The 24,099-nt window shown below is 44.1% G+C and overlaps 1 protein-coding gene across 1 annotated transcript in view; it reads right to left on the bottom strand.

The window, feature by feature from the left end:
• STRIT1 (small transmembrane regulator of ion transport 1) overlaps positions 1 to 2,715 on the bottom strand; it is a 37,028-nt gene extending 34,313 nt beyond the window's left edge. The window contains exon 1 of the mRNA XM_069213312.1: positions 2,628 to 2,715. Within this exon, the coding sequence (XP_069069413.1) occupies positions 2,628 to 2,640 (13 nt within the window). The 5' untranslated portion in view covers positions 2,641 to 2,715. The remainder of the gene's footprint in view (positions 1 to 2,627) is intronic.
• Between the last annotated feature and the right edge of the window lie 21,384 nt (positions 2,716 to 24,099).

Genomic DNA, 24,099 nt, shown 5'->3' with positions numbered 1-24,099 from the left:
AAATTAACAAATCAGCAGGAGAGTTTAATTAAGGATTAACTTTGAAGCATTTTGCTTCCCACGGGTGGGACAAGACGTTTCCATAAAACTGCCCATGTTTTATGATGCAAAGCCTCATCTATTACAAATGGTAGACAAGGCTTATCACCAACTATGTATGCCTCCTCAAGGCAGGTATAACGTTGGAGAAAACATTTATTTTTTCCAAACTGTTCTAACTTTCCCAGCTTTGCATGTGTTCTGTACAGTGCACATTCATGCTTGGAAACATTTAAACCATACTTAGGCAGAGTATTTTGTACTGGAAGATTTACCTTCCAGACTAAAACATATGATGGACATCAGGCAAGCTCTTGCACTTTGTACAAAGGTATGTGGCACAAGGCTGCATAAAGTGTGCCAGTACAGCGGAGAGAGAAACAGTACCATTTCTTGATAGATATGGTTAGATTCTGCTTTCTTCCTTTGACACAAGGCAGTGCAGCATTTTTGGCCAATTACAACATTCTTGGGTAAGTAAGAAATTCCTGAAGTTGAAACGAAGTTAAGATTGGCTACATATTGTTATTCACTATAAAAACTAAAAAGAAATTTCTAAGTGAAGTGAAGGTGTTACTTGACCTCATGTCTAAACCCACAATGTAAGTTGACAGTAAGTTAACTCTAACTCTGGTCCCAGTATGCATTCTTTGAAACTGAAAGAATGATATCTTTCAAGTTTGAAAGTTGCAAACTACAGAGCCAACAACTACAGAGCCAACACCTACACAATCATTCAACCTCATTCATGAAGAAACACAGCATAATATGCAAAAAGACCCACCTTCAAATATGCATCCACGCACCATCAAAATATATCACACACACCACCCAACATTGTATACCAGTGCACATCCATTATTTTGTGTCCACACAACCATCTGTGTGTGGCAACACAATCCCTGTTACACAACTGCATTTATAGACAAAAGTAAGATTATGCAAGTATCTTAGCCAACCAAACCACTGGGCGTGGGCCTGAGAGGTTGACAAGCATTAACTGAGTGACATTTGAGTCACCAAGCATTCCTCAGGTACAGTGAAAATGTCTACAGAAAAGGAGGATGTTCAGTTCTTTTTTAAAAGTTGCAGTACAATAGATAGTACAAATATCTTGTGGAAGTGAATTCCAGATTCTGGTAGTGCCACAAAAGAAAGATTGTTTTATACAACATTTATGTTTAAATGTAGGAGGCTCAAGAAGAAAGGTTTGTATCTTTGTTGACTACCATATTTGTTTTTGGAGATACATCAATGCATCTACACCTACCAAGGTACACTGTTACGCCTACTATCAAAATGCTGCACACCCAACATCCTGACACCATCATATGTCAAGAGACATACCTTCAGGAATTCACACCCTCACCAGAGTAAATATTTACAACAACTCTAGTAGACTCACATATCTGTCTTTATGTGACAGCACAATAAGCTTTATACAACTATACAACTATCATTTTCTAGTCTGTAACTGCAGGAACTTATTCAAACAGTCACAAGCTTAAAGTAATAAAAGACACCATCATATACACACTAGCACAATTAAAAGCCAGCAAACTACCATCACACATCCAGACACACACCATTGAACATAAACAAAACTACTTTCATATGTATGAATCACCACCATTATATGGCAATAAACCATCAATCATGGTCACACAAACACCATTTAACAAATTGTACTGTGTCACATATAAAAACTTGCTCACGCCTTCATACACCCTTTGACACACCTATAAAAAAATTATGAGAATGTATAATATATCTTAAGCCAAGCTTTATTAAGTAAAACCAGAGGTGGCGCTTAAGTCTGGCTTGGTATGGTGGGTTGGAGGTGAAGGTAGGGCCTTAACATGGGAATTTCCTACCTTTTATGTCAAAGTAGCTTTTAACATAGTACTCAACTCCCTTTCAACTGTAGGTTTTTAGGGAAAGTAGAGAGAAGGTGGGTGGATGGATGGATGCATGAATTTGTATCTCTAGCTTTCACTCTCACAAGCACCCTGTTTCACAAAATTATAACTCATTCTTTGCTCTTTATGTCTTGACAAAATAAAAATCATGGAATTGTAGATACCAAGACAGAAATAACTGTAAAATAAGTGCCTAACCATAATATTATAAATTACTTCTGTCTTTTAATTAACAAGAACTCATATAATCTCAGCGGAAAAGCATTGTGCCCCGAACACTGATCTAAAAAGGTATACTCAGAAATGCAGTTCATTCATGCTCTTAATTTGGAAAAACGATAACAAATGTGCTGCAGAATGCACAGTGTAGGTTGGCGTCACCCTCTGCAAAACCAAATGGAAATTATGTGTAAAAACAACTTTTCAGAATTTGATAATCACGTCATACTATACAAAATGGTATGTGCAAAATGTGAGCATTTCTTTCCCTTCAATATCTTCACGTTCACGATTAAATAAAACAATGCAAAGATGAATGCAAGCATTTTTTATGGAGTATTTTTGTACATGTTATGGCAACTACATCAGTAAACCGTTGACAGAGCAAACAATATCAATAAAGGCTAATGTTAAGTTTGCATATAAATACAACATTCTGCATTTTCCTACCTGGCTCTGCCATCCTTCTGCTCTTTGGATCTATTGTATAAGACTGTGTCTAACCCCGCCTTGTCAGGCTTCTTTGAGCTCTGGCTTCTTTAAATAGAGTCAATCATGGAATGCTTTGCAGCTGCCCTCTCAGTAATGTCAATGTGTTCCAGTGTCTCACTGCTTTTTTGGAAGGGGATGATTGTGGTACAATGTTCAGCTTATGTTCTTGGTATTCCATAAATACTCCATGAAAACAATCATTGCCAAAGCCAATAGGGCTTGCCTTTGCGACCTATTGGCTTTGCCAATGCCTTTTGAGTATGATGTACAAAAGAAAAGGAGAAAAAAGGAACAATGCTACTGTGCCTACTGGCTGCTATGTCATTTCATAGGTACATGCATACATTGTCACACATACGTATGTCTTCAAAATGGAGCAGGTGCTATTTTTTTTATTTACAGCTACGAGATGGATCGGTAAATTGCAAAAAAATGAAATTGGAGTGTCACAACAGGGATTTTTAAGGTGTGACGGCCAACTGTAATTTGCTGTCTGGTTCGCCAAAAAATATATTATTAGAAAAAAAGGGCAGCAGTTGTGGGTGGGGGCGGTCAGTGGTAGAGTGGGTGTGGTTGAGCGAAGGAGAGGAAAAGCAGCCCACAAGGGAGAGAGCAACATGTGACAGAAGCACTTGACCGAGAAAGCAGTACATAGCATGGGGCAAGGGAGTTTGGCTGGGAGAGGCACATAAGAGAGAAAGAGAAAGAAACATGGAGTGCGAGCGAAGAAGCACTTGAGGGAGAGAGCTGTAATACACATTCACCCTCATACAGTTGCTTAGATAAAAAGAAGCATGCAGTTCCCTAAATGCGAGCAGAGGACGGATCTAAGTCACCCAAAGGAAAGGATGGTAAAGAGGTAATGCTCTGAGGAGGGACAAACAGAAGTAGAGGAAAGCGAGCCAATGCTTGCCTATGAATAAGGATTAAGCAAATGAAAGAGGCAATAAAGCCAAACTGTGGTAAGCATTGGACTGGCTGGGAACCAGGGCCGGCTTTAGGGTGGTGCAAGTGGTGCAGCCGCACCGGGTGCTGACCTGAATTGGGAGTGATGACCTCAGGGGAGCGCTGCGTTTAGCAATGATTTATGAAACTTGGAATTTAAAAGCATCTGCTTAAAAGGTCCCTATGCGTCCAGCCTTCAGGAAGCAATTAAAATGCCAAGATACCTCTTGTTTTTAATGTTCCTGCTAGGGAGAGAGATGGGAGTTTTGTCTAGTGGCAGCTTTGACTCTCCATAAAGTATCACAGTGGGTTAATGCACCTGCTGCAAAGAAAAGATCTATACTTTATGTGGATAGCTGAGTGGATTAGTAAAGCCAGTCTTTAGAAGCGCTTTAAAACAAATGAATGTATGTGAAAGGGGGCTAATGGTGAGATGGGAGGCTCATTTGCTGGGTGGTAATGAATGATTCCAAGGAGGTGGTCATGGGTCGGGTGGGTGCTAAAAGTGACTGCCACACTGAGGGCCACCAGCTCTAAAGCCAGCCCTGCTGGGAGCCCACTGTAAGCTGTAGGTAAGCCCACAACAAGGCTTTCGCAACCAAACAGGCTGCACTGTTTGTTGGCAAAACCTCAAAATGGAACACCTAGGCTTTATTTCCTTTCTAAATTAAGGAGTACAAATAGGAGAGGTGATTGAAAGTGGATAATTGCTTTCATTGTTTACAGATAGGGAACAAAGGATCATTAACTAAGAAATCAAAATGTATCCACAAGAGGGCTCGTCTAAAGGTAGAGTGTCTGATGCTACGTGCTAACTGTTGTTTGATTGACTGCGTGCCACCCTTTTTGATGTCCCAGGGTCAACAGTTCTTGGAAAATATTTATTGCATATGGGCTTAATTGAACTGATAAGGCAAATAACATATTTTTCTACCAGGCCTGGCCCTCTACAGCAACGTAGGCCAATGCATCATCCACAGACGGCTTTTGTGGTGATAACAGTGAAGGAATAAGGTGCTGGAAAGGTAGACGTGTGTGGTGGCACTACACATGTTGTGGCTTTTCTTTCAAGCAATCTAATGACTCAATTGCCTGGCAACATTGTATTGTCAGTTCAGCTTCGTGTAGCCAATTTGTGTAAAGCTCTGCTCACTGCAGGTGATCTACAAATATCTTCCAGCCAATCCAAAGACAAATCATTCCAGCAGTGGCTTGATTTACTCAACAAAATGTGCAAGCCAGTCAAAGAGCCTATTCCCTCTGGAGATTTGTTCATGATCATCGAGATTTGTGGTTAGAATACATGAATCTCAGATGGAGTGCTCATAAAATTGGAGCTATGATGTGTGGCTTATGTCAGTCGCCTCTTGATTCCTATAGAGCAATCATTAAACTGTGAATTGAGCCCTCTTTGAGCAGCCGATGAGAATGATGTTGGCTAGTCTGCCATGCTGCACTCTAAAAATAGGAAACTTTAAAGGAGGTTCAGATGAATGTCAATGCATAAGAAAGCACACTATTTTTAAACAACAAAGGATTTACATGCACAAAATGAATAGGTGAGTATTTGTGACTGTGGGGCTGACGTGTTATAGTTTTAGATTCACGCCCCGCCTACCTGAACAGTTGCATCTCCTTCAATCAACCACCAAGACATTTTGTTACCACAGGACTCCTACTCACACACATCCCATGCATACACAGAACCAGTTCAGGAGGACCAGACTTCTCTTGCATTGCTCCTAAACCATGAAAGGACCTCCCACTCCCATCAGTGCCTCTTCCTCTCTACTTAAAGTCTGCAAGAAGCTGATACCCTGGCCTTTCAATTAACCAAGCTAAAATTGGCAAGGCTAAGCACCTACACCTGTTCAGTGCCAGTATACCCTTGTGGGTGCTAGTGCATTTTACAAATACACATAATATGTATCCATTGAACCAAGGACTACATTCTTCAGTTGTAACCTATGTGATAAAAAAATACTTAACTCACTTATGCCATATCCGTTATTATTCAGCCTTTGTCACAACTAAGATTCCATATTTCTACAGAACATTTGGCAACACTTCCCATAGGTATCAGACATGATGTGGGCCCCAGGGCACAGCTGTCATGAGTAAAACAGATTTAGCGAAGTGGTCCATTACTATATACACCCATTGCACCTTTACTATTGTTTTTTAATGATGAAAGGGTAATCAAGAGAGGCCTTTTTCTTGCCGGCATTAGGGCCCAAGAAACACAAGAAAGGATGTCCTGCAATCCCTTGGAAAACTGGGTAATACTACAAGAAGGAAGGTCCCGGTAAGTTTGAAGAAATTTTACACAAGGCAACCCAGGCCTTAAACTGTGGAATATATCTGGGTCGGTCAATCACTTTACTTCAATATTTATTTTTAGTCAAAGATACTCTAGCTTGCAAGAAAACCACATGCCAACTCACTTATGCCTTCTTTATGAGACGTGCGGATAAATCTGGTTCTGGCACAAACCCCTGTTTGCACAGTGATAGCAATTACAAGTGATGCAGCCTTTTCCGCACCCAGTGATTACCGAGTGTGATGAAATCAACATCTCCTGTTAAACTGCGGTAGATCAAAACGTCTGGGATTTAACAGGGGTTAAATGCTTGGTAAATACTAGGGAAACAGAATTGGTGTGGTTATTTCCCAATAGTGGAGAAAATAGTTTGGTTGTATTAAGAGCATCTAATTATTTTCGACCCTGCTGTGTCAGATTTCTTTGGTAGGGCTGAATAGGTGATCAGTTCTCTGAGCCACTCACAATGCGGACCTTATTAGTCATTTCAGTTTCTTCGAGGTCATTTTTTTAAATAATCTTTTTAGTTTATGCAGAAAGGTTAGCATTTAATTCCTTGTGGCCTAATAAGGATATGGTCATACAATCAGGAGAAAAGTGCGGTGGTATTGTTTTACAAAATGCAACTCAATGTGAGTCAGAAGTCATGCATCAGCTGAGTGATCCCATCTCAATTCTGCAAGCTCAGATTAAGAAATTATTGATGAAACAATGTACGACAGTACATCAGGCACAAAAAGAATATGTTATTGAATGTCAGGAGCGCAAAAACTCATGTGGTTTAACTAGAGCCTAAGACCCACAAAAAATGTGACTCCCTATGTGACTTCAATCAGTTTATTTATTATGGAATCTTTTCAAATGATTAACATGTCGACTGACTGCGTTTTAATTGGTTTGATTTGATGTGTATTCACTTTATACTAAAATTCATCAGGAAGCACAAAATAACAAATCAGATGCAGCTCAGCAAATGATCCAATAACAACTTACTTTACTGAAATGTTCCACTCCAGAAATGACATAATGGTATGAGGAAATTACAGATTGTTATTACATGAGGAGCTAACTTTATTGCCTTTCTTATTTCTCCCATAGCAGACATTGAACGCTGTTTGCAAAAAAGCACATTGTCACCTTATCATGGGAGTTGTGTTGGCCCATTTCTTACCACTGGTTGTCTTTTTTCATCCCTGTCATTTGCTTGCTATTCTGTTAGCTAGTGTGTGGTTTACATCCGGTTCTTGCATTTATGTCTCCCCTGATGCGTGGTTGTATTTCATGTGTCCCTGCTCACTTTATGGCACTATTTCTTTTGAGTTAGACACTGCACAAGACTGCATGTGTTTTCCGGCAGTCTCTCTTGTGTAACTCTCTTCCCCCTCTTCCCTGCACTAACTTGCTCTCTATCGCCCATGTGCTTCTCCCCGCCCCATTTATGATGCACTAATCTCCCCTCAGGTTGATTTCTCGTCCTTCTGCTGCTTTCATCCAACCTCACATTCACCCCCTCTCTCTCGCCTGTCTTTTTTATTTACAGATCCAACTCAGATTCGTAAATAAAAAGAAAAAAAAAGCACACACATCATTTTGTAGACATGCGCAGGTGTGATGTGTTAGCCTATAAACTCATCATAGGCTTTTTTAATACCTCTTTAGCCATGCTGATAGTAGCAGGGATGCTGTACCGTAAACAACCATTAGCAGAGCCAATAGCCTTGCCTTGCAATGCTCGTTGACTCCATTAGACCAGGTCTATTTTCAAACAAAGAGATCATGGTTCAGACACGACAACGGAGGTCAAATTGGATCTGTACTCTTCAGAACGTTTTCCTGAACAATCCTTTTATGTTTGTAGATTAGTAAATATACATTATATTGTTAGATTTTTGTCGAGGATTGGTTCCTTTAGTTGATGCTTCGACCATTCACTTCATACTAATACTATGTGCGTGCTCCTATTTTTATTTGTCCATCAATTCCCTTTTTCTCAAATATTAAAAGAACCCCTTTTACAAAGCCCTTCTCCACTTCTTAGTTTTGACACTAGAATGTGGACTTTTAAATAAGGCCATCACTTGTGTCCACCAGTGAAATTATGTTGCTCACTTTTTTCACCATCTGAAAACATCCTCCACGAAAAATACTAATTTCGTTCAGAAAGCACACAGGAAGGGTTCCGTTTCCCAGTTTCCTGGCAGAATCGCAGGCATTGAATGCTAAGATAAAGCACGGACTCATTGCCCGACTATTATTAGAGGGATGAGCCTCGTAGCTAACCTGATATGATCATTAGAATGTTAAGCCAAGAACTAATTTCGGAAACGTTTAGTCTGTTTATTGTATCAGTGATCCACCACAAAAGAGTACGGGGCTCAGATCCCGCTTAACACTAATTTAATTCACAAGCTAAATTAGTTGTTGGCATGTCTCTGTGATTCTTAATACTTACCAGCTACTATTAATATACATATAACAAAAATATCTGTTTGATTCTAAACAACACTGCAATGAGAGTCTGCCATGTGAAAGATTCGCTGCTTGGAGATATCCAGTTAGGTGGAGGGCGTTCTTAGCATTTCACAATTCTGAATTCTGGTATCATTAATCCCCTATAAATCAGTTATAGGTCTATGCCTTGTCTTGACAATGACCTTACAACCCGACACTTGTGACAGTTTAACCATAGTTCAATAAATACTCATTCCCAAAAAACAAGCAAACTTGACTTAAATAGAGATGCTGTTCAAAAGGACTAACTTGTCAACATAGGAAGCATTTTTTGGCGTGAAATGTTTTTTTGGAGGGGTACTGAAATTTGAATAATTTATTTATTTATGTATTTATTTATTTTATTATTATGATTTTCTTGTGGATATATATATAAATCTATACGCATATATATATCTATATATATATATTTGCAGGGTTAGGTTACAGGGATGTTATAGTTCAGTAGACGTTTTAACCACACAAAACCATAGAAATTCAGCAGCTATACTTATAGTTGTACTTATGTTAAGAAACTATAACTCGTGGCCTAAAGTTAGGCAGAAGACTAATTTGTATATGGCTGGGTATAAACTTGGGTGATGCGGTGAGCAAAAGAAATGATGGATTAAACCCAGGTCTGTGTCTGGGGGTGAATGTTTGATTTGTTCTGCATTCAATCCATCATTTGCGTTTGTTTGACTTTGATACCGTAAGTGCACCAGGTATGCCCAGACGTGGTTCCTGGGCTCACTATGCCACTGGATTCAAGCTAACCTGGCTGATGAAGGCGGATACCATTAAACTGGTCCTAGGATGCTTGTTTCCAGTCCTGGGAAGACCTGGCCTGACAGTTCGGGCTAGGCTGTTCCCATGAGGAACAAGTTCTGATATGCATGTGGATGGGTCTAAACTGGGGTGGTGTGGTGAGCAAAAGAATTGATGGATTAAACCCAGATCTGTGACTGGGGGTAAATGTTTGATTTGTTCTGCATTTCTTCATCCATCATTTGTGTTTGTTTGCTGAAGTAACTTTGCAGCACAAGTTATAGTTTCTTCAAATATAAGAGTAACTATTTTGGATATATATATATATGCATATATATATATATATATACATACATGTATATACATACACGTGATCAAGGCTGCTTGACAGCCGAAACGCGTTGTGTTAATAAACTCTCTTTATTTGTGAATTCCTGAGCGTGCGTCCTTCCATTGGAAGTTTGCTGTATTGTTTATACATATATATATATATATATTTATACATATATATACTAGTCAGCAGTTAGAGTTAGGAACTTTTTGTCCCTAGACAGACTGTTTTTTATTTTGCTAATAACTTTCACGCCGCTTGACAAATCTTCATGAAATTGTTAAAACTTATACTTTGGTCAGTTCAGCTCCTGTATTGAAAGTTTCGGGGTGATTCATCAAGCCGGAGCCAAGAAAAAGGGGGGTCCCAAACCACGTTTTCCCCACTGTACATCAGTAGTATTTTTCACAATTTTAAACACGACTACAGCCCGAATCGCTGAACGTAATTATACTACATTTGGCAGGAAGCTAGCTCTTGGTCCAGAAAGAGTGCTTTTTGTGATTTGGTGTAAATTCCTTCATTAGATGTGGAGAAATTAGAGTTTAAAATATAGATATCTAGGGACGCAGATCCTTCGCAGATCCAACTTTGGTGCTGCGCTTCCAGAAGGACCCTGTCAGGGCTAAAAAGCATTTTTTTTTAAAACATCAGAAAAATCTGTGGGTCTGGAACCGGAGATTTGTTTCAACGTTTAAAAAAAAGGTGGTTTCCTGATTTTTTTTCAATTAGTTCCCGGTGGGCCAGTTTTTGGGGGCATTGGGGGCTTTAATAAAGGAGGCAGGCGCATAGGGCCCTCCTTCTAGGGGTTCTATTAACCAGGGGAATTCCACCACCTAGGGATGATCAGAAAGACAAAATGTGAAGGGACTGCGTGGCCCCCACGCTCAGGGAATCACCATCTCCCTGGGGCAATAGAAGACTTTGATATGGTGCAGGACATATCGGCTGCAGCGACTGACACCTCCCCAGGGTAAAATAATGTTTTAATATGGGAGGTCCCTATGGCCTCCCCTAGGGCGCTGGGGCCCTGGGGCCCTGGGGCCCTGGGGTCCTGGGGACAGCCGCCTTCCCAGGTTGTTCGTCCCCCTGCAGCCCCAGAGACCACCACTTCTCCAGGGCTGCAATAAAAGAATGAAGGCGGTCCTTTGCGGACCCCCTGCCCAAAGGACTACCTCCTCCCTGTGGCATATTGAATATTGGAGGGAAACAGAGGAAACAACTGATCTCACAGAGAGGGAGCTGAAAGTTTAGCAGCTCCCTCTCTGTGACATCAATAACGGCTCCCGCAGGAGGGCGGGAGCTGCCTGGGATGGCAGGGGCCTTCAGGCTCCCCCAGCATTCCCCAATGCACACTGGCTGCTCTGCTGGACTCACATGATTGATGGGTGGGCCCTGGGGAATAGAGTTCCTGGGGCTAAAATTGGCCAGGGAAAGAGGGCCATGAGGTCTCCCTCCCCAAGTAATTGGTGAGGCTGGACCCCTGGTGATGGTTTACCTGGGGACAAAATCAGCCAGGGGAGGTGGCTGTGCAGACCTCCGCTCCTAAAATATAAAAATTAATATGAAAAGGCTGGGCCTCGGGGTATGTGGTACCTGGGGCTAAAATCGGCTGGCGCCTCAAAAAAAAAAAACATTAGAAGGCCAGGTTGTTCTGGCCATGCTGCTCATTTCCCAGAAATGATATCAAATGTGGCGGAAATGTAGCTTTTGGTGCACTGATTCCACTTTTTGTTATTCGGAGTAAATCCATTCAGTAGTGTAAGAGAAATTAAACAAAAAACAGACTTGTATATGTAGAGAGGCAGAGGCTTTGCAAATCCTCCTCACCTCATGTACAGATCTGATTGGATACCAGCACTTCAACAGCAAAGTGTTGGCAGCCATTTTGAGACTGTGCTTTTCGAGTCTAAAAGGAAAAAGAAAAAGGGGCAGGTTACTGTTAGTCTTACCCCCTAGTCCTGGTCCAGCCCCTCCCCCCCCCCCCCCTGGCTAAAAAGCATATTTTTTTTAACTTACAGCAAATATTGTGAATATTCATAAATCCTGCCATGGATTAAAAAAACAAAGAAAGAGCTGTCTCCCGTGCTTGCTTTACATTTTTTCCCTGGGTGGGCAAGGTCTGGGTAGAGTTCACAAAATATAGGAAAGGGACACAGAGGCCCCCTTCCCAGGGCTTATCAAAGCTGTGGAGACTGCCACCTATCCAGGGCAATCAACTTTAATATATGTTGGATGGCCTGAATGGCACCCCCTGTGCCCAAAGGATCGACACTTCCCAGGGCAAAGTGCATATGTAAATTGTGTTGGGGGCCTCATGGCCCCCCGCAACTCCATGGCCCACCACTTCTCTGGGGCAAAGTGTATATGCAAATTGTGCTGGAGGCCTCATGGGCCCCACGCAGCTCTGGGGCCCACCACCTCCCTGGGGCAAAGTGTATATGTAAATTGTGTGCAGGCCACGCAGGCCTCCTCATCCGCAGGGACTACTACCTCCCTGGGGTAAAGTGCATATGTAAATTTTGAGAGGGGGCAGTGCAGGCCTCCTGTAGCCCTGAGGACCCCCACCTCTCCAGGGCAACGCATATGTAAATGTATGGGGGGCCACATGGCCCACTGGGCCCTGGGGCCACCACTTCCCCAGGGCAAAGTGTATATGCAAATTGTGTTGGAGGCCTCATCGGCCCCACGCAGCTATGGGGCCCGCCACCTCCTCAGGGCAAAGTGTATATGTAATTTTTATGGGGGCCACGTGGGCCTCCTCATCCACAGGGACTGCCACCTCCCTGCAGTAAAGTGCATATGTAAAGCTTAAGAGGGGGTAGTGCAGGCCTCCTGAAGCCCTGAGGACCGCCACCTCCCCAGGGCAACGCATATGTAAATGTATGGGGGGACCACATGGCCCACTGGGCCTTGGGACCACCACTTCCCGCAGAATATACAACATAAAGAGAGGACCACACAGCACCCCTCTTGGAACCATTTATGGCCCTGGAGACTGCTAAACCCCCAGTGACAGCTCCTGCTACCTACCGAAGTTCCCACCCTCGGATAGTAGCTGTTTGCTTTTGATTGAAAGAAGCTGACAACAAAAAGCAAACATAACTCCGCTTTCAGCAAGTGGGAGCTTGCTGAAAGCACAGTTTTCATCTCTTTCTCTGCACGCTAACATGTGTGAAGGGACAGAGATGAAAACATTGCTCCCGCAAGTAGGAATCTGCTAGTTAAAGCTGCTCCTTGCTTGCGGGAGCAATGTCGGCTTTCATATGATGCAGATCTGCAGTTCCACCTTGAACATTGTCTGATAAAAATGCTCGAGGAACAATAGAGTTAGAAAAGTTACAAACACACAAGTTCACTGGAGATATTACCAGGGATTCTCTTAAGCAGCTGTAGCATAGGACATGCACTATACATATGCCCAACAAGGTAACACTTACTAATTTCCCAGTAGAAAGTACTCTAGTTGAGGAGACATTCTTACATAATGGTGGCGAGGGCGCGAGTTATGGTTACCGTAGAGCACGAGTTATAATTACTTGAAATAACTCTAACTATAGCAGGTGAATTTCAATGGTTTTGTACAATTAAAATGAGAGCCTAACTGTAACGTCCCCGTAACCTTTGGCTTTTTAAGTGAAAATATACACTATACACATATATATATATATATATATATATATATATATATATATATATATTACAACTTAATGAATCAAGGCACTCCTCAGGGTCAAAATATGGATTTAATGTGATGCCAATGACAATACATTTCATCCTTACAGCCTTTCTCAAGTACAGGGTCTATAACCTCTAGAAAATATATAGTGCATACTAATCACAAGTAATCTAATAGACATAGTAAACAGAATATGTGAACAAAAACCCTATAGTGACAACGTAAACAACACAAATTAAATATTTCCAAACTCTGCTCATTTGAGTTAGTGCAATAAAAACACAGCCACCGAAGACCACAATATTAAAATCATGTTCCCTTCCACATGTTGGTCATTTTAAAAACGGGCAAAAAATGAGGTCCATTTCCACGATTTCATAGGCATGGAAGACTAATATAAACTTACATTCTAGTCATGTGGAGCAATGCTATCTGTTGCATTTGTTCACAATTTTCACAATTTTAGCTCCACTATGGGCACAAAATGAAGCATAATTGTAATATGATTCCAATACTGTTCCCCTCTGTTTTATAGAAAGGAAATAACATTTCACAATAAGCTTGGATGGACATAACTCATGATACACGATATAGAAAATGGTATTATGAATCTAATGTTTAAATTAAGCCTATGAGCAATATAAACAACTGTTTTTCTAATGCCTTGGAGAAGTCATTGGTTTATTGACAAATAGAAAGATGTTTGTCAATAAAGCATTCTGTGTATTTAGAATGACTAAAAAGTGTCTTTGAGCCTGGTGTTCCTGTAAACTGCAGTACTGTTGGACCTGGCCCTCTCTGTAGGGTCACCCCCAAACATTTTGTCTTCACCCCTCCTGTTTCTCAGAATTTGTTTTTTGTTGGCTTTTGGACTCTGTGGACTTTAGCACTGCTAACCAGTGCTAAAGTGCTTGTGCTATCTCTCTAAAACATTGTAAAATTGGCTTACACCTGATTGGCATATTTATTGTACTTCTAAGTCTCTAGTAAAGTGGTATTACAAGTTCCCAGGTGCTTAGCTTCAAACTAAGATGGAATGAGGGAACGAGACTAAAGAATGCAAAGAATGCAGCACTTTTAGTCTGAGAAATAAATTTATTAATGAACTTCCCAGGTCTCCAACGAAAGTATAACAATGTATTACATGAGCGATTAACTTGAATACTTGAATGCAGCAAATCATGTGCAGACACTAAAATAATCATAGCAGTTACATAATAATACGTAAAAAAAGAACTGCAATATATCAACAATGAATATGTATGCAGGGAATATATATATATATATATATATACACACACATATATATATATATATATATATATATATATATATATATATATATATTTCATATATATATATTGTTAGACCTGACAGCCTTAGGGTGGTCACCCCTAACTTTTTGCCTGCCTCCCTCCACTTTTTGGACACTGTTTTTGCTGTTTTTAGGACTCTGCGCAATTTACTCCTGCTAACCAGTGTTAAAGTGCATATGCTCTCTCCCTTAAAACATGGTGACATTGGTTCATACCCAATTGGCTTATTCAATCTACTAGTAAGACCCAAGTAAAGTGCACTACAAGTGCTCAGGGCCTGTAGATTAAATGCTACTAGTGGGCCTGCAGCACTGATTGTGCCACCCACATAAGTAGCCCCTTAACCATGCCTCAGACCTGCCATTGCAGGGCCTGTGTGTGCAGTTCTGTCACCTTGACTTGGCATTAAAACATTCTTGCCAAGCCTTATACTCCCCTTTTTCTACATATAGGTCACCACTAAGGTAGGCCCTAGGTAACCCCTAGGGCAGGGTGCTATGTAGATAAAAGGCAGGGCATGTACCTGTGCAGTTTATCTGTCCTGGTAGTGTAAAACTCCTACATTCGTTTTACACTGCTGCAAGGCCTGCTCCTTTCATAGGCTAACATTAGGGCGACTTTCATATACTGTTTGAGTGGTAGATTCTGATCTGAAAGGAGTAACAAGGTCATATTTAGTATGGCCAGAATGGTATTACAAAATCCTGCTGTCTGGTGAAGCTGGATTTAATATTACTATTTTAAGAATGCCACAAAGTGAGCATTTCTATATACTTAAATCCTTCTGTGCCTTACAATCCACATCTGGCTAGGTTACTTGACAGTTCCCTTATGAATTTCACTCAGACAACCCCAAACACAGGATGCTCAGTCACACCTGCACACATCTGCATACTCAGTGGGTCTTCCTGTGCTGGGAGGGTGGACACAGCAAAGCTAGATAATTAAGAATTAAAAATGCATCACCATGGGGATCAAATCCAACATCATCCTTTCCCTTGCCAACGTCAAGCTGTGGAACCATGGAAAGATGAGACAGGAGAACTTTTCCTTAATGGGACTCTGATTTTCTGAGCAATGTGTCCACCCTCAGAAATGACTTCCTTCAGCCTCAGCACCAAGCTTCCACTCCTTAATTCTATGCATTGAATCTCTTAAGGTGTACCAGGGCTTGTCATTTGGTGACCAGTCTGATTCAGAAGAATACTTATGGTTACACCCCATGACTTCTAGCTACAGCAGGGTGATCTGTCGGTTACCCTGATAACCCTTAAACTGCTCCTGTGTTATGGAGTCAGTGCTAAGAGTACAAACTTAGGAGTGTCTCCTATATCTAATATTACTTCAGAGGCTCCTGTGTCAAATAATCACACCATCCTTGTAAGTAATGTTTCCCCAGATTTCTGATTGAATCTGTCTCTGATATCATTGACTTCCTGTTGAGTATAATCTACTAGGGAGTGCATCTCAACCCCACCAGGTTTTGTGGGGTGCCTGTATTTTCTGTCTAAATATAGGCTGTGCACAAACCACTTTCTGTTCATCTGGCTCAAGCTGGCCCCCACCTTTTTTAACTGACTCATCATTTGAATCGGAAGAATCAGTGGAGTCCCAGATATCAGTGCCCAAGATTTCTGGACCCCAGTTTAACCCTGCTTTAGCAATAGCTAAATGAACTTTCTTTTGATTGACTCCACACCTATGTTTCTGATACCTGTATTGGGCAACATGGGCAGCTGCCTTTTTGGCGACAGATTGATAAGTATCCGCTTTATCTTGCAATACCTTATTCTAACAAGGCAGAATGGTGGTGCTTTAACTAGCTGCCTCTCTATTTGCTGGTTTTCCTGTTTTAACTGCACATATCTTTTATGCATTTTTCAAGAAACAGATAACAGGATTCAGCCCCATCTGCTTAAAATAGATAAATCACATTCCGGTTCTACTGGCACTTTCTGTAAACAGAGTAAAACTGTTTTTTTGGCTCAGCGTCACTAAGACATCCACCTCAATTCTCACATAATCCTGCTCCACAAGACCATTTATTCCCAAAAACATTGTAGGGTGCTTTTTAACATACTGTTATGTCGTTTGGAACCTGGGAAACTGTCTTTGACTTTTTGCCAAACATTTTTCACTTTTAACTCTTTCACTTCGTATCCTGCAAACGACTATGCCAAATTGTTCTGCTTAGCTTCAAACTATGAGGGAACGAGGCTAAAGAATGCAAAGAATGCAGCACTCTTCATCTGAGTAATGAATTTATTAAGGCACTTCCCAGGTCTCAAACGAAAGTGTACAAAAATATTACCGTGAGCATTGAACTTGAATGCAGCAAAACACGTGCAGGTACTAAAATAATCACAGCAATTGAATAATAATAAGCTGAAAAAGTGTTATATGTCAACAATGGATATGTGTGCAGGGAATATATATATATATATATATATATATATATATATATATATATATATATATATATATAAAGTAAAGCTAGATAATTAAAACATAAAATTGCATCACCTTGCGGATCGAATCCAACATCACCCTGTCCTTGCCAACCTCAAGCTGTGGAACCCTGGACAGGAGAAACTTTCCCCAATGGGACACTGATTTGCCGGGCAATGTGTCCACCCTCAGAAATGAGTTCCTTCAGCCTCAGCACCAAGTTTCCCCACCTTATATACCTTAAACATACTCAAGAGGAAGGTTCTGGTAACCTTCCCCCTCCGTTTGAGGAAGTTGTGAAATTCAAGCACCGGCTGTATTTGGTCAGTGTTGGAAACACACAAAAGGATTGGCCAGATCCCAATGTGCATTTCCAAGATAGAGCCGTACACTTCTCCGCTATAAACATTATCATCCTTATACACTCTTATCATTGCATCCCCCATATTGTGTTCCCTTCTCTGATGAGAAAAGTCAAAACACGATCAATGTAGAGAACAAGCTGTGTGTGGAAAAATACCTGTGCCACAGATGTTACGGCATTTGACGCTCAGCACAAAATTGAGTCAGTGGTCAAGATGGAATCGGTGGTTAAATACAAATAGCATTATACCAGGATCTGTAAATCTAATGCTTCTAGTGGACATGGAGGACCCATAGTGCCACCCACTTAAGAAGTCTTTCTAAACATTTTTCGTTGCGGCCTGTGTGTGCACCCTAAATTGCCAATTTGACCGGGCAAAATAATCCTCTTGCCAGGCCTAAAAATCCATTTTTAATACACATAACCACCCGAGGGTAGGCATAAACAGGCCATAGAGCAGGGTGCCTATTAAATTAAAATAATTGCAAAGTTGGACAAGTACTTTTAAGCTTTACATGTCCTGGCAGTGACACATTTACAAATTCATTTTTCAGTACTATGTGGCCTACCTCTCTTATAGGATAACATTGGGTTATGTTATTAGTGTTAATAAGTGAAATTTTTGATTGTTCATAGATATAAATGCCATGTTTACCCTTCAAAGAATTATAATTCAAAACTCTCTTTAACTCTAAAGTCAGATTTGAAGTTGCAATCCTGCAAATGACACTTTTATAAGTTGGCATTTGCTTGTTCTAACCATTTTGTACCTGCACCCTGTTCCCTGTCACATGACTAGGTGTAGTTGGCAGTTGGCCTATGTGTATTCCTCATGACAGCCACACTACAGAGGGACAGGATCTTGGCTGGATGGACTATCCTGATATAAGGGAAGGAGTAGAGCTGTCACCTTTTACACTCTCATTTCAAAGGCACTTCCTCAGCCAACACACAAAGAACTTCACACTAACCTTGTGTGACCCAAGACCCAGTGAAGCCAGGGCAGGGAGGCAGGAAGTTTCAGTACTAGATGTGGGGGAGGGCTGGCGGTTTCTCCCTCAAACCTAGCACCAGTTGTAAATATTGGACCCTCAGACCAACCCTTCATATCACTTGTGGAACTGTGAAAGACTCAGAAGAAAGACTGCTTTCTTTCCCTGCCCCGCTGCCCAGCTGCAAGAATACCTGTCCTGCTGCCTTGCTGCCTGAGAAAGGAAGACTGGACCTGCTTCTTAAACCTAGAACCACTAGAGTGACTCCAAGGGCAAGCTGTCTGCCCTCCTTTTCTAAAATATAAGGACAACAACAAGCTCCAGGCTGGCGGTGAAGACCGCCGTGTTATGACTGCGGTGGATTGGCTGAAGCGAAATCGGCACAACGCTACCAATACCGCCAGGGCGGGTTGGACCGCTGGGCCAGAGGTGAGCACCTCCGGCCCGGCGGCAGCAGTAAGACTGCCTGGGGTATAGCAAGTTGGCACACTGCCAGGCTTTTTGTGGCAGTCGCACCGCCACAAAAACCCTGGCATTAACGCTCCCGGCGACAAGAATCTCAATTCCTGTCACCCGCACACACCCCACCACATGTCCACACATTTGCAAACATACCCCACCCATCTACACACTTGCAAACCCCCCCACCCGCCCACACACTTGCAAATACTCACCCCCACCCATCCACACACTTGCAAACACACACCCCCACCCGTCCACACACTTGCAAACACCCCCCACCCATCCACACACTTGCAAACACACACCCCCATGCAAGCATACATACAAACAACTTCACTCACTCACACACTGACATACAAACACCCCCACTCATCCACACACCTTCATACACACACCCACAAATATCAACACACTCGCTCTCACACTGACATACACACACCGCCACTTGCTCTCACACTTACATACACGCACCCCTACTCATCAACACTCTCCCTCCCACACTAACATACACGCATCCCCACTCACTGTCACACTGACGTACACACACCCCCACTCAGCTACACACTCTCTGACAAACAACCCCACTCGCTCACACGCAACTGTACAAACACCCCTACTTGCATGCATCCCAATACACACACCTACTCACTTGCACCCCAAAACCCCTCTCCCCTCTGCTTCCATTAAGACCCACACACCCTCCACGCACACATACAGACTCACACCCATACCAGTACACATACACATACATGCACACACCACACACATACACACAACACCCACACTCTCCCCTCCTCCCTATCAGATGGTCCACCTACCTGTCTGGGTGACGTGGTCATCCGGGAGGTGTTGGGTTTCGGCGTTTCCACTGCCAGCGCTGCACCGCCATGCAGGAACCACCGCGCCATATTACGTCTCATATTATGTCTCTGAGTTCTTTTGGCCTGACAGTGCTGGAGGTGGAACCTCCTTCACCCACAGTCGGTCAGGCTGACAGTGTCGGATTTCTGTCTTAAGTGGGCGGAAATCCGTGGGTGACTCCAAATACGGTGGTCTTTGGGTACCCACAGCTTCAGCGGTCTTTCCTAAAGACCACGGAAGTTGTAATGAGGGCCATTGTGCCGTGAAAAAACAGATCTTTCAAACTGAATGTCACTCAGATATAAAATTCTCTGCCATACTAAGCAGAGGACCTCCTATCCTAAAGAATGTAGATGTGTAAAATCACAGAAACTTTACCTGATAAAACCATGCCATAAAATCTAGCTTCCACTAACAGAGTGATTGTGCACGTACTGTGTATAATTACTCTATCTGGACTGTAAAGGAAACGTGAGTACTTTTACGTACTACCATGTTTTGTTTACATTGTCTTACTGATGCTGTCCGTCTTTCACTTCTCAAGCTATTCAAACATGGTGCCCCAACTGCAAATATCCTTTGTGCTTCTTACGCTGCTATGTTTAGCACTTCTCTTAAAAAGAATACAAATTGGTCATTACGACAATTACATTGCTGTTTCAGCAATTCATAACTATGAGTACCTTCACATTACTGCCTTTGTGCATGGACGTTGTGTTAGCATTTTGGTGTATTATATGATATGGCTGTGGAGCCTTATCATGGAATACACTCGAAAAAACTGTCTTTAGGTAATTCAGGCTCATTTGTATCACCTTCAGCTGAACCCTGGGTAGCTGTGGCTTCCAGCAGGAAGGCTTAGTTAAGGAAGCTAGGCCCTCATTACAACCCTGGCGGTCGGTGTTAAAGCAACGGTAAAACATGGCTTCATGACCAGGGTGGAAACTGCCAACACAAACAGCCACTTTAACACACTGACCGCCACGACGGTAGCAACAAACACCGGGCGGTAACTGGCAACAGCCAGGCGGAAGACAATGTACCGCCCACCACATCACAACCCGCCAATCCGCCAGCTTTTCTGTGGTGGTACCAACACCATCAAAAGCACAGCGGAAACAGTATACAGAAGGGAAACCACTCACCTCTCGACACTCAACGAAGAACCAGGACGCAATGGAGCCCGAGTTACAGGTCCTACCGATGCTGGTCTACCTCCTCATCTACCAGGAACATGAAAGACGGCGGCGGCGACAACGGTGAGTACTTCACCTAGTACAAAGGGGAGAGGGGAGGAAAAAGAGAGTGACACACACACGCAACACACAACACCTGCACCCACAACACCATATACACAAACAGATCCAATTACATTACATATAAAACTCGTAACACCCTGGAAGAACACAAGGACAAAAGGAAGGGAGTCAAATTAGTGATATTTTAGATATAAGCAGATATACTATAGAGTTTGAAAAACAGTATTTACACAAATATACAATATGTACAGAAGTTTGTACATTGTCCATTCAGAAATGTCTGTGAGCCACTGGGCCAAAATTTATGGGCCAAGCCCACACTTGACTCCTGCCACAATACGGAGAGAACACTGCTGGGGCATCAGGTCGTAAACACACAGGCACCTCAGGGGGATGGGGAAAGGGGGGCATCTCAGCCGGAAGATGGGACAATGCCACTTCTCCTCGTGGGGGCTCCATGCCCACAGTGGTGTCCTGAGGAGTGCAAGGCTACTGTCTCTCAAGTCGGTGGTCTGCCCACTGCTTGGTCCTGGGGAGTGCAAATCCACATTCTCTCAAGTGGGTAGTCTGCCCACTGCTTGGTCCTGGGGAGTGCAAAGCAACAGTCTCTCAAGTGGGTGGTCTGCCCACCGCTTGTTCCTGGGGAGTGCAAAGCCACAGTCTCTCAAGTCTCTCTAGTGGGTGGTTTGCCCACTGCTTGGTCCTGGGGAGTGCAAAGCCACAGTCTCTCAAGTGGGTAGCTGCTCCACTGGTTCTGGAGGGGGCTTTGTGCCCAGAGTGCTTCATCCTGCCAAGGATAGACTGAGTGGATGCATCTCTCCAAAGGTTCTGGAGGGGGCTTGGTGCTCAGTGATGCAGTACTTGGGGTGTGTCAGTGCACATTCACCCACCTGGGTGCCTGAGGCACGTGATTTGCAGAGAACAGGTAACATGATAGTTCATGAAGGCAGGGCTAGACTCCATCCTGCGGCGGCTAAAGCTGCTAAGTGATGGTAGCTCCGGTGCAGGTGGGGGTGCTGCCAGTGGTGGTGGGGGGCTCCAGCCCATCTCCTGCAGCCTCGGACTGCCGCCCAGTGGGGCTGCTGGTGCTGGTAATGGTGCTACTGTCAGCGGTGCAGGCAGCGGTGCTTGCGGTGGGGCTGCTCGCAGTGCTGGCTGTGGTGCAGGTGCAGGTGCTGCCAGTGGTGGAGGGAGGCTCCAGCCCTTCTCCTTCAGCCTCGGACAGCTGCCCACTGGGGATGCTGCTGCTGACAGTAGTGGTGGCAGTGGCGGTGCAGGTGGCGTTGCTTGCGCCGGGGCTGCTGGTGGTGCTGGATGTGGTGCAGGTGGCGGGGCTGGCAGTTCTTCTGGTGGGCACAAGGGCTTCGCCTGCATCCTCCGTCGGCTGAAGTGCCTTGCCTTCTGTTATCTGCCCCTTCCTCACCTTGGCTGATGCTGTTTTGCCCTTGGCTCTGTCAGCTTGAGGTTTGAAGGAGGCCTTGCTAGGTGGGTCGTCATCCTTGCCCCTGCTGCATGCCTGCCCCTTCTTCACCTTGGCAGGTGGCGGTATGGTTTGGTCCTTTGCAGGGGTTGGTGGTACACTGGCTTTCCTGACGGGTGCCCCCTTTGAGCCTCTGGGAGCTGCAGGTTCCACATTGGATGGCGACTTGGTGGCTGAGGTGCTGGGCTGGGTTCTGGACACCCTGGCCTGAGGGGAATGAGGGGGCAGGGGTAGGGAATAGATCAATGTTAGCTAGGAAAAGTTGTTTAGACACACTGGGGCGGGAAGAGGGAGAGGGTTTGAGAGTGGAGGAAGAGGAAGTGGTCGTAGGAGGTGTCTGTCTGCTGAGTTTGGGTGAAGGTGCATTTGCTGGATGCTGCTGTGAGGTGGATGTCTGTTGGGTGGGTGTGTGTTTGTGTACTTTGGGAGGAGGGGTCACAGACACAGTGGGAGAGGACACAGGGGACGTGTGTATGGTTGTGTGGGTGGTCACTGCTCGTGAGGGGTGTGTTGTGATGGGCGTGCTGGTGATGGAGGTAGTGGATGAGGATGTACTGCATGCAGGTGTGAGTGGTGACGATACTGGGAGGGAGGTGGATGATGAGAAGGAGGGGGATACAGTGGAGGCAGTGGATGTTGGTGTGTCTGCATGGGGATGGTGCTTGTGTGAGTACCTGTGGGATGATGTGTGGTGCTTGTATTTGCCTGAACCACTCCTGTGTGCTGTCTTGTGTGCAAGCTGGTCTGAAGATGTGCTTAGGATACGCTGGGGTTGAGGGGATTGGGACTGGGTAGAGGAACGTAAAGGGGGAGGCTAGACACAGGGACAATGGCTGCCATCAGTGCTGAGGCCAGAGCCTGAAATGCTCTCTGTTGGGCTGCCACACCAGAGTGAATGCCCTCCAGGTATGCATTTGTTTGTTGCAAATGCCTCTCGACCCCCTGGATGGCATTCAGAAGGGTTGACTGCCCAACAGTGAGGGATCTCAGGAGGTCAATAGCCCCTTCACTGAGGGCAGCATGGCTGACTGGGGCAGGGCCTGAGGTGCCTGGGGCGAAGGAGATGCCCACCCTCCTGGGTGAGCGGGCACAGGAAACACGGTGAGGGGCTGATGGGAGGGCGGTGCTGGTAGGGGGGGTGGCGGCTGTACCTGTTGTTGGGGTGGGCACAAAGGTGTCCACCACCACCAGGGAGCTTCCATCGGAGTAGGAGGAGTCACTGTCTGTGGTCTCCCCTCCTGTCCCCGTCGTGGTGCTCCCCCTGCCCTCCGTCCCACTGGTGCCCTGACCCTCAGTGGATTCAGCCTCCAGGCCCATGTGGGATGCAGCTCCCTCCGTCGCCGGTGCCTCTGCTCCTCTGCAGGATGATGCTAATGCACATAAGGACAGGGTGACAAAACAAAAAGGGTGGGGAATAGACAGAGAATACACTTGGTCAATGCTGGCAACACCACTACCGTTGTCGTACAGAACACACAGGGAGCAGCCCTATGCACAAGGCCATGCCGAACCAGTTACTAAGATAGTCACCAGCCCATGGGGTACAATGCCTAACGCCATCAGCTGCACCACAGAAACACAAAGGACCCTGCCAAGTAGTCGATGCCCACTAACACTATTGGTGTAGGTGTGCCTCAGAGCCTGCCCAACAAGGGACCTACCCTGACATATTCACCCTGGCCTAGGGGGCACCCATAGCCCCCAACCCCCACCCA

This window comes from Pleurodeles waltl, chromosome 11, assembly GCF_031143425.1.
Source record: "Pleurodeles waltl isolate 20211129_DDA chromosome 11, aPleWal1.hap1.20221129, whole genome shotgun sequence".
NCBI classification, from domain to species: domain Eukaryota; kingdom Metazoa; phylum Chordata; class Amphibia; order Caudata; family Salamandridae; genus Pleurodeles; species Pleurodeles waltl.
Note: the sequence above shows the minus strand (reverse complement) of the source record. Positions and strands in the feature narration are given on the sequence as shown.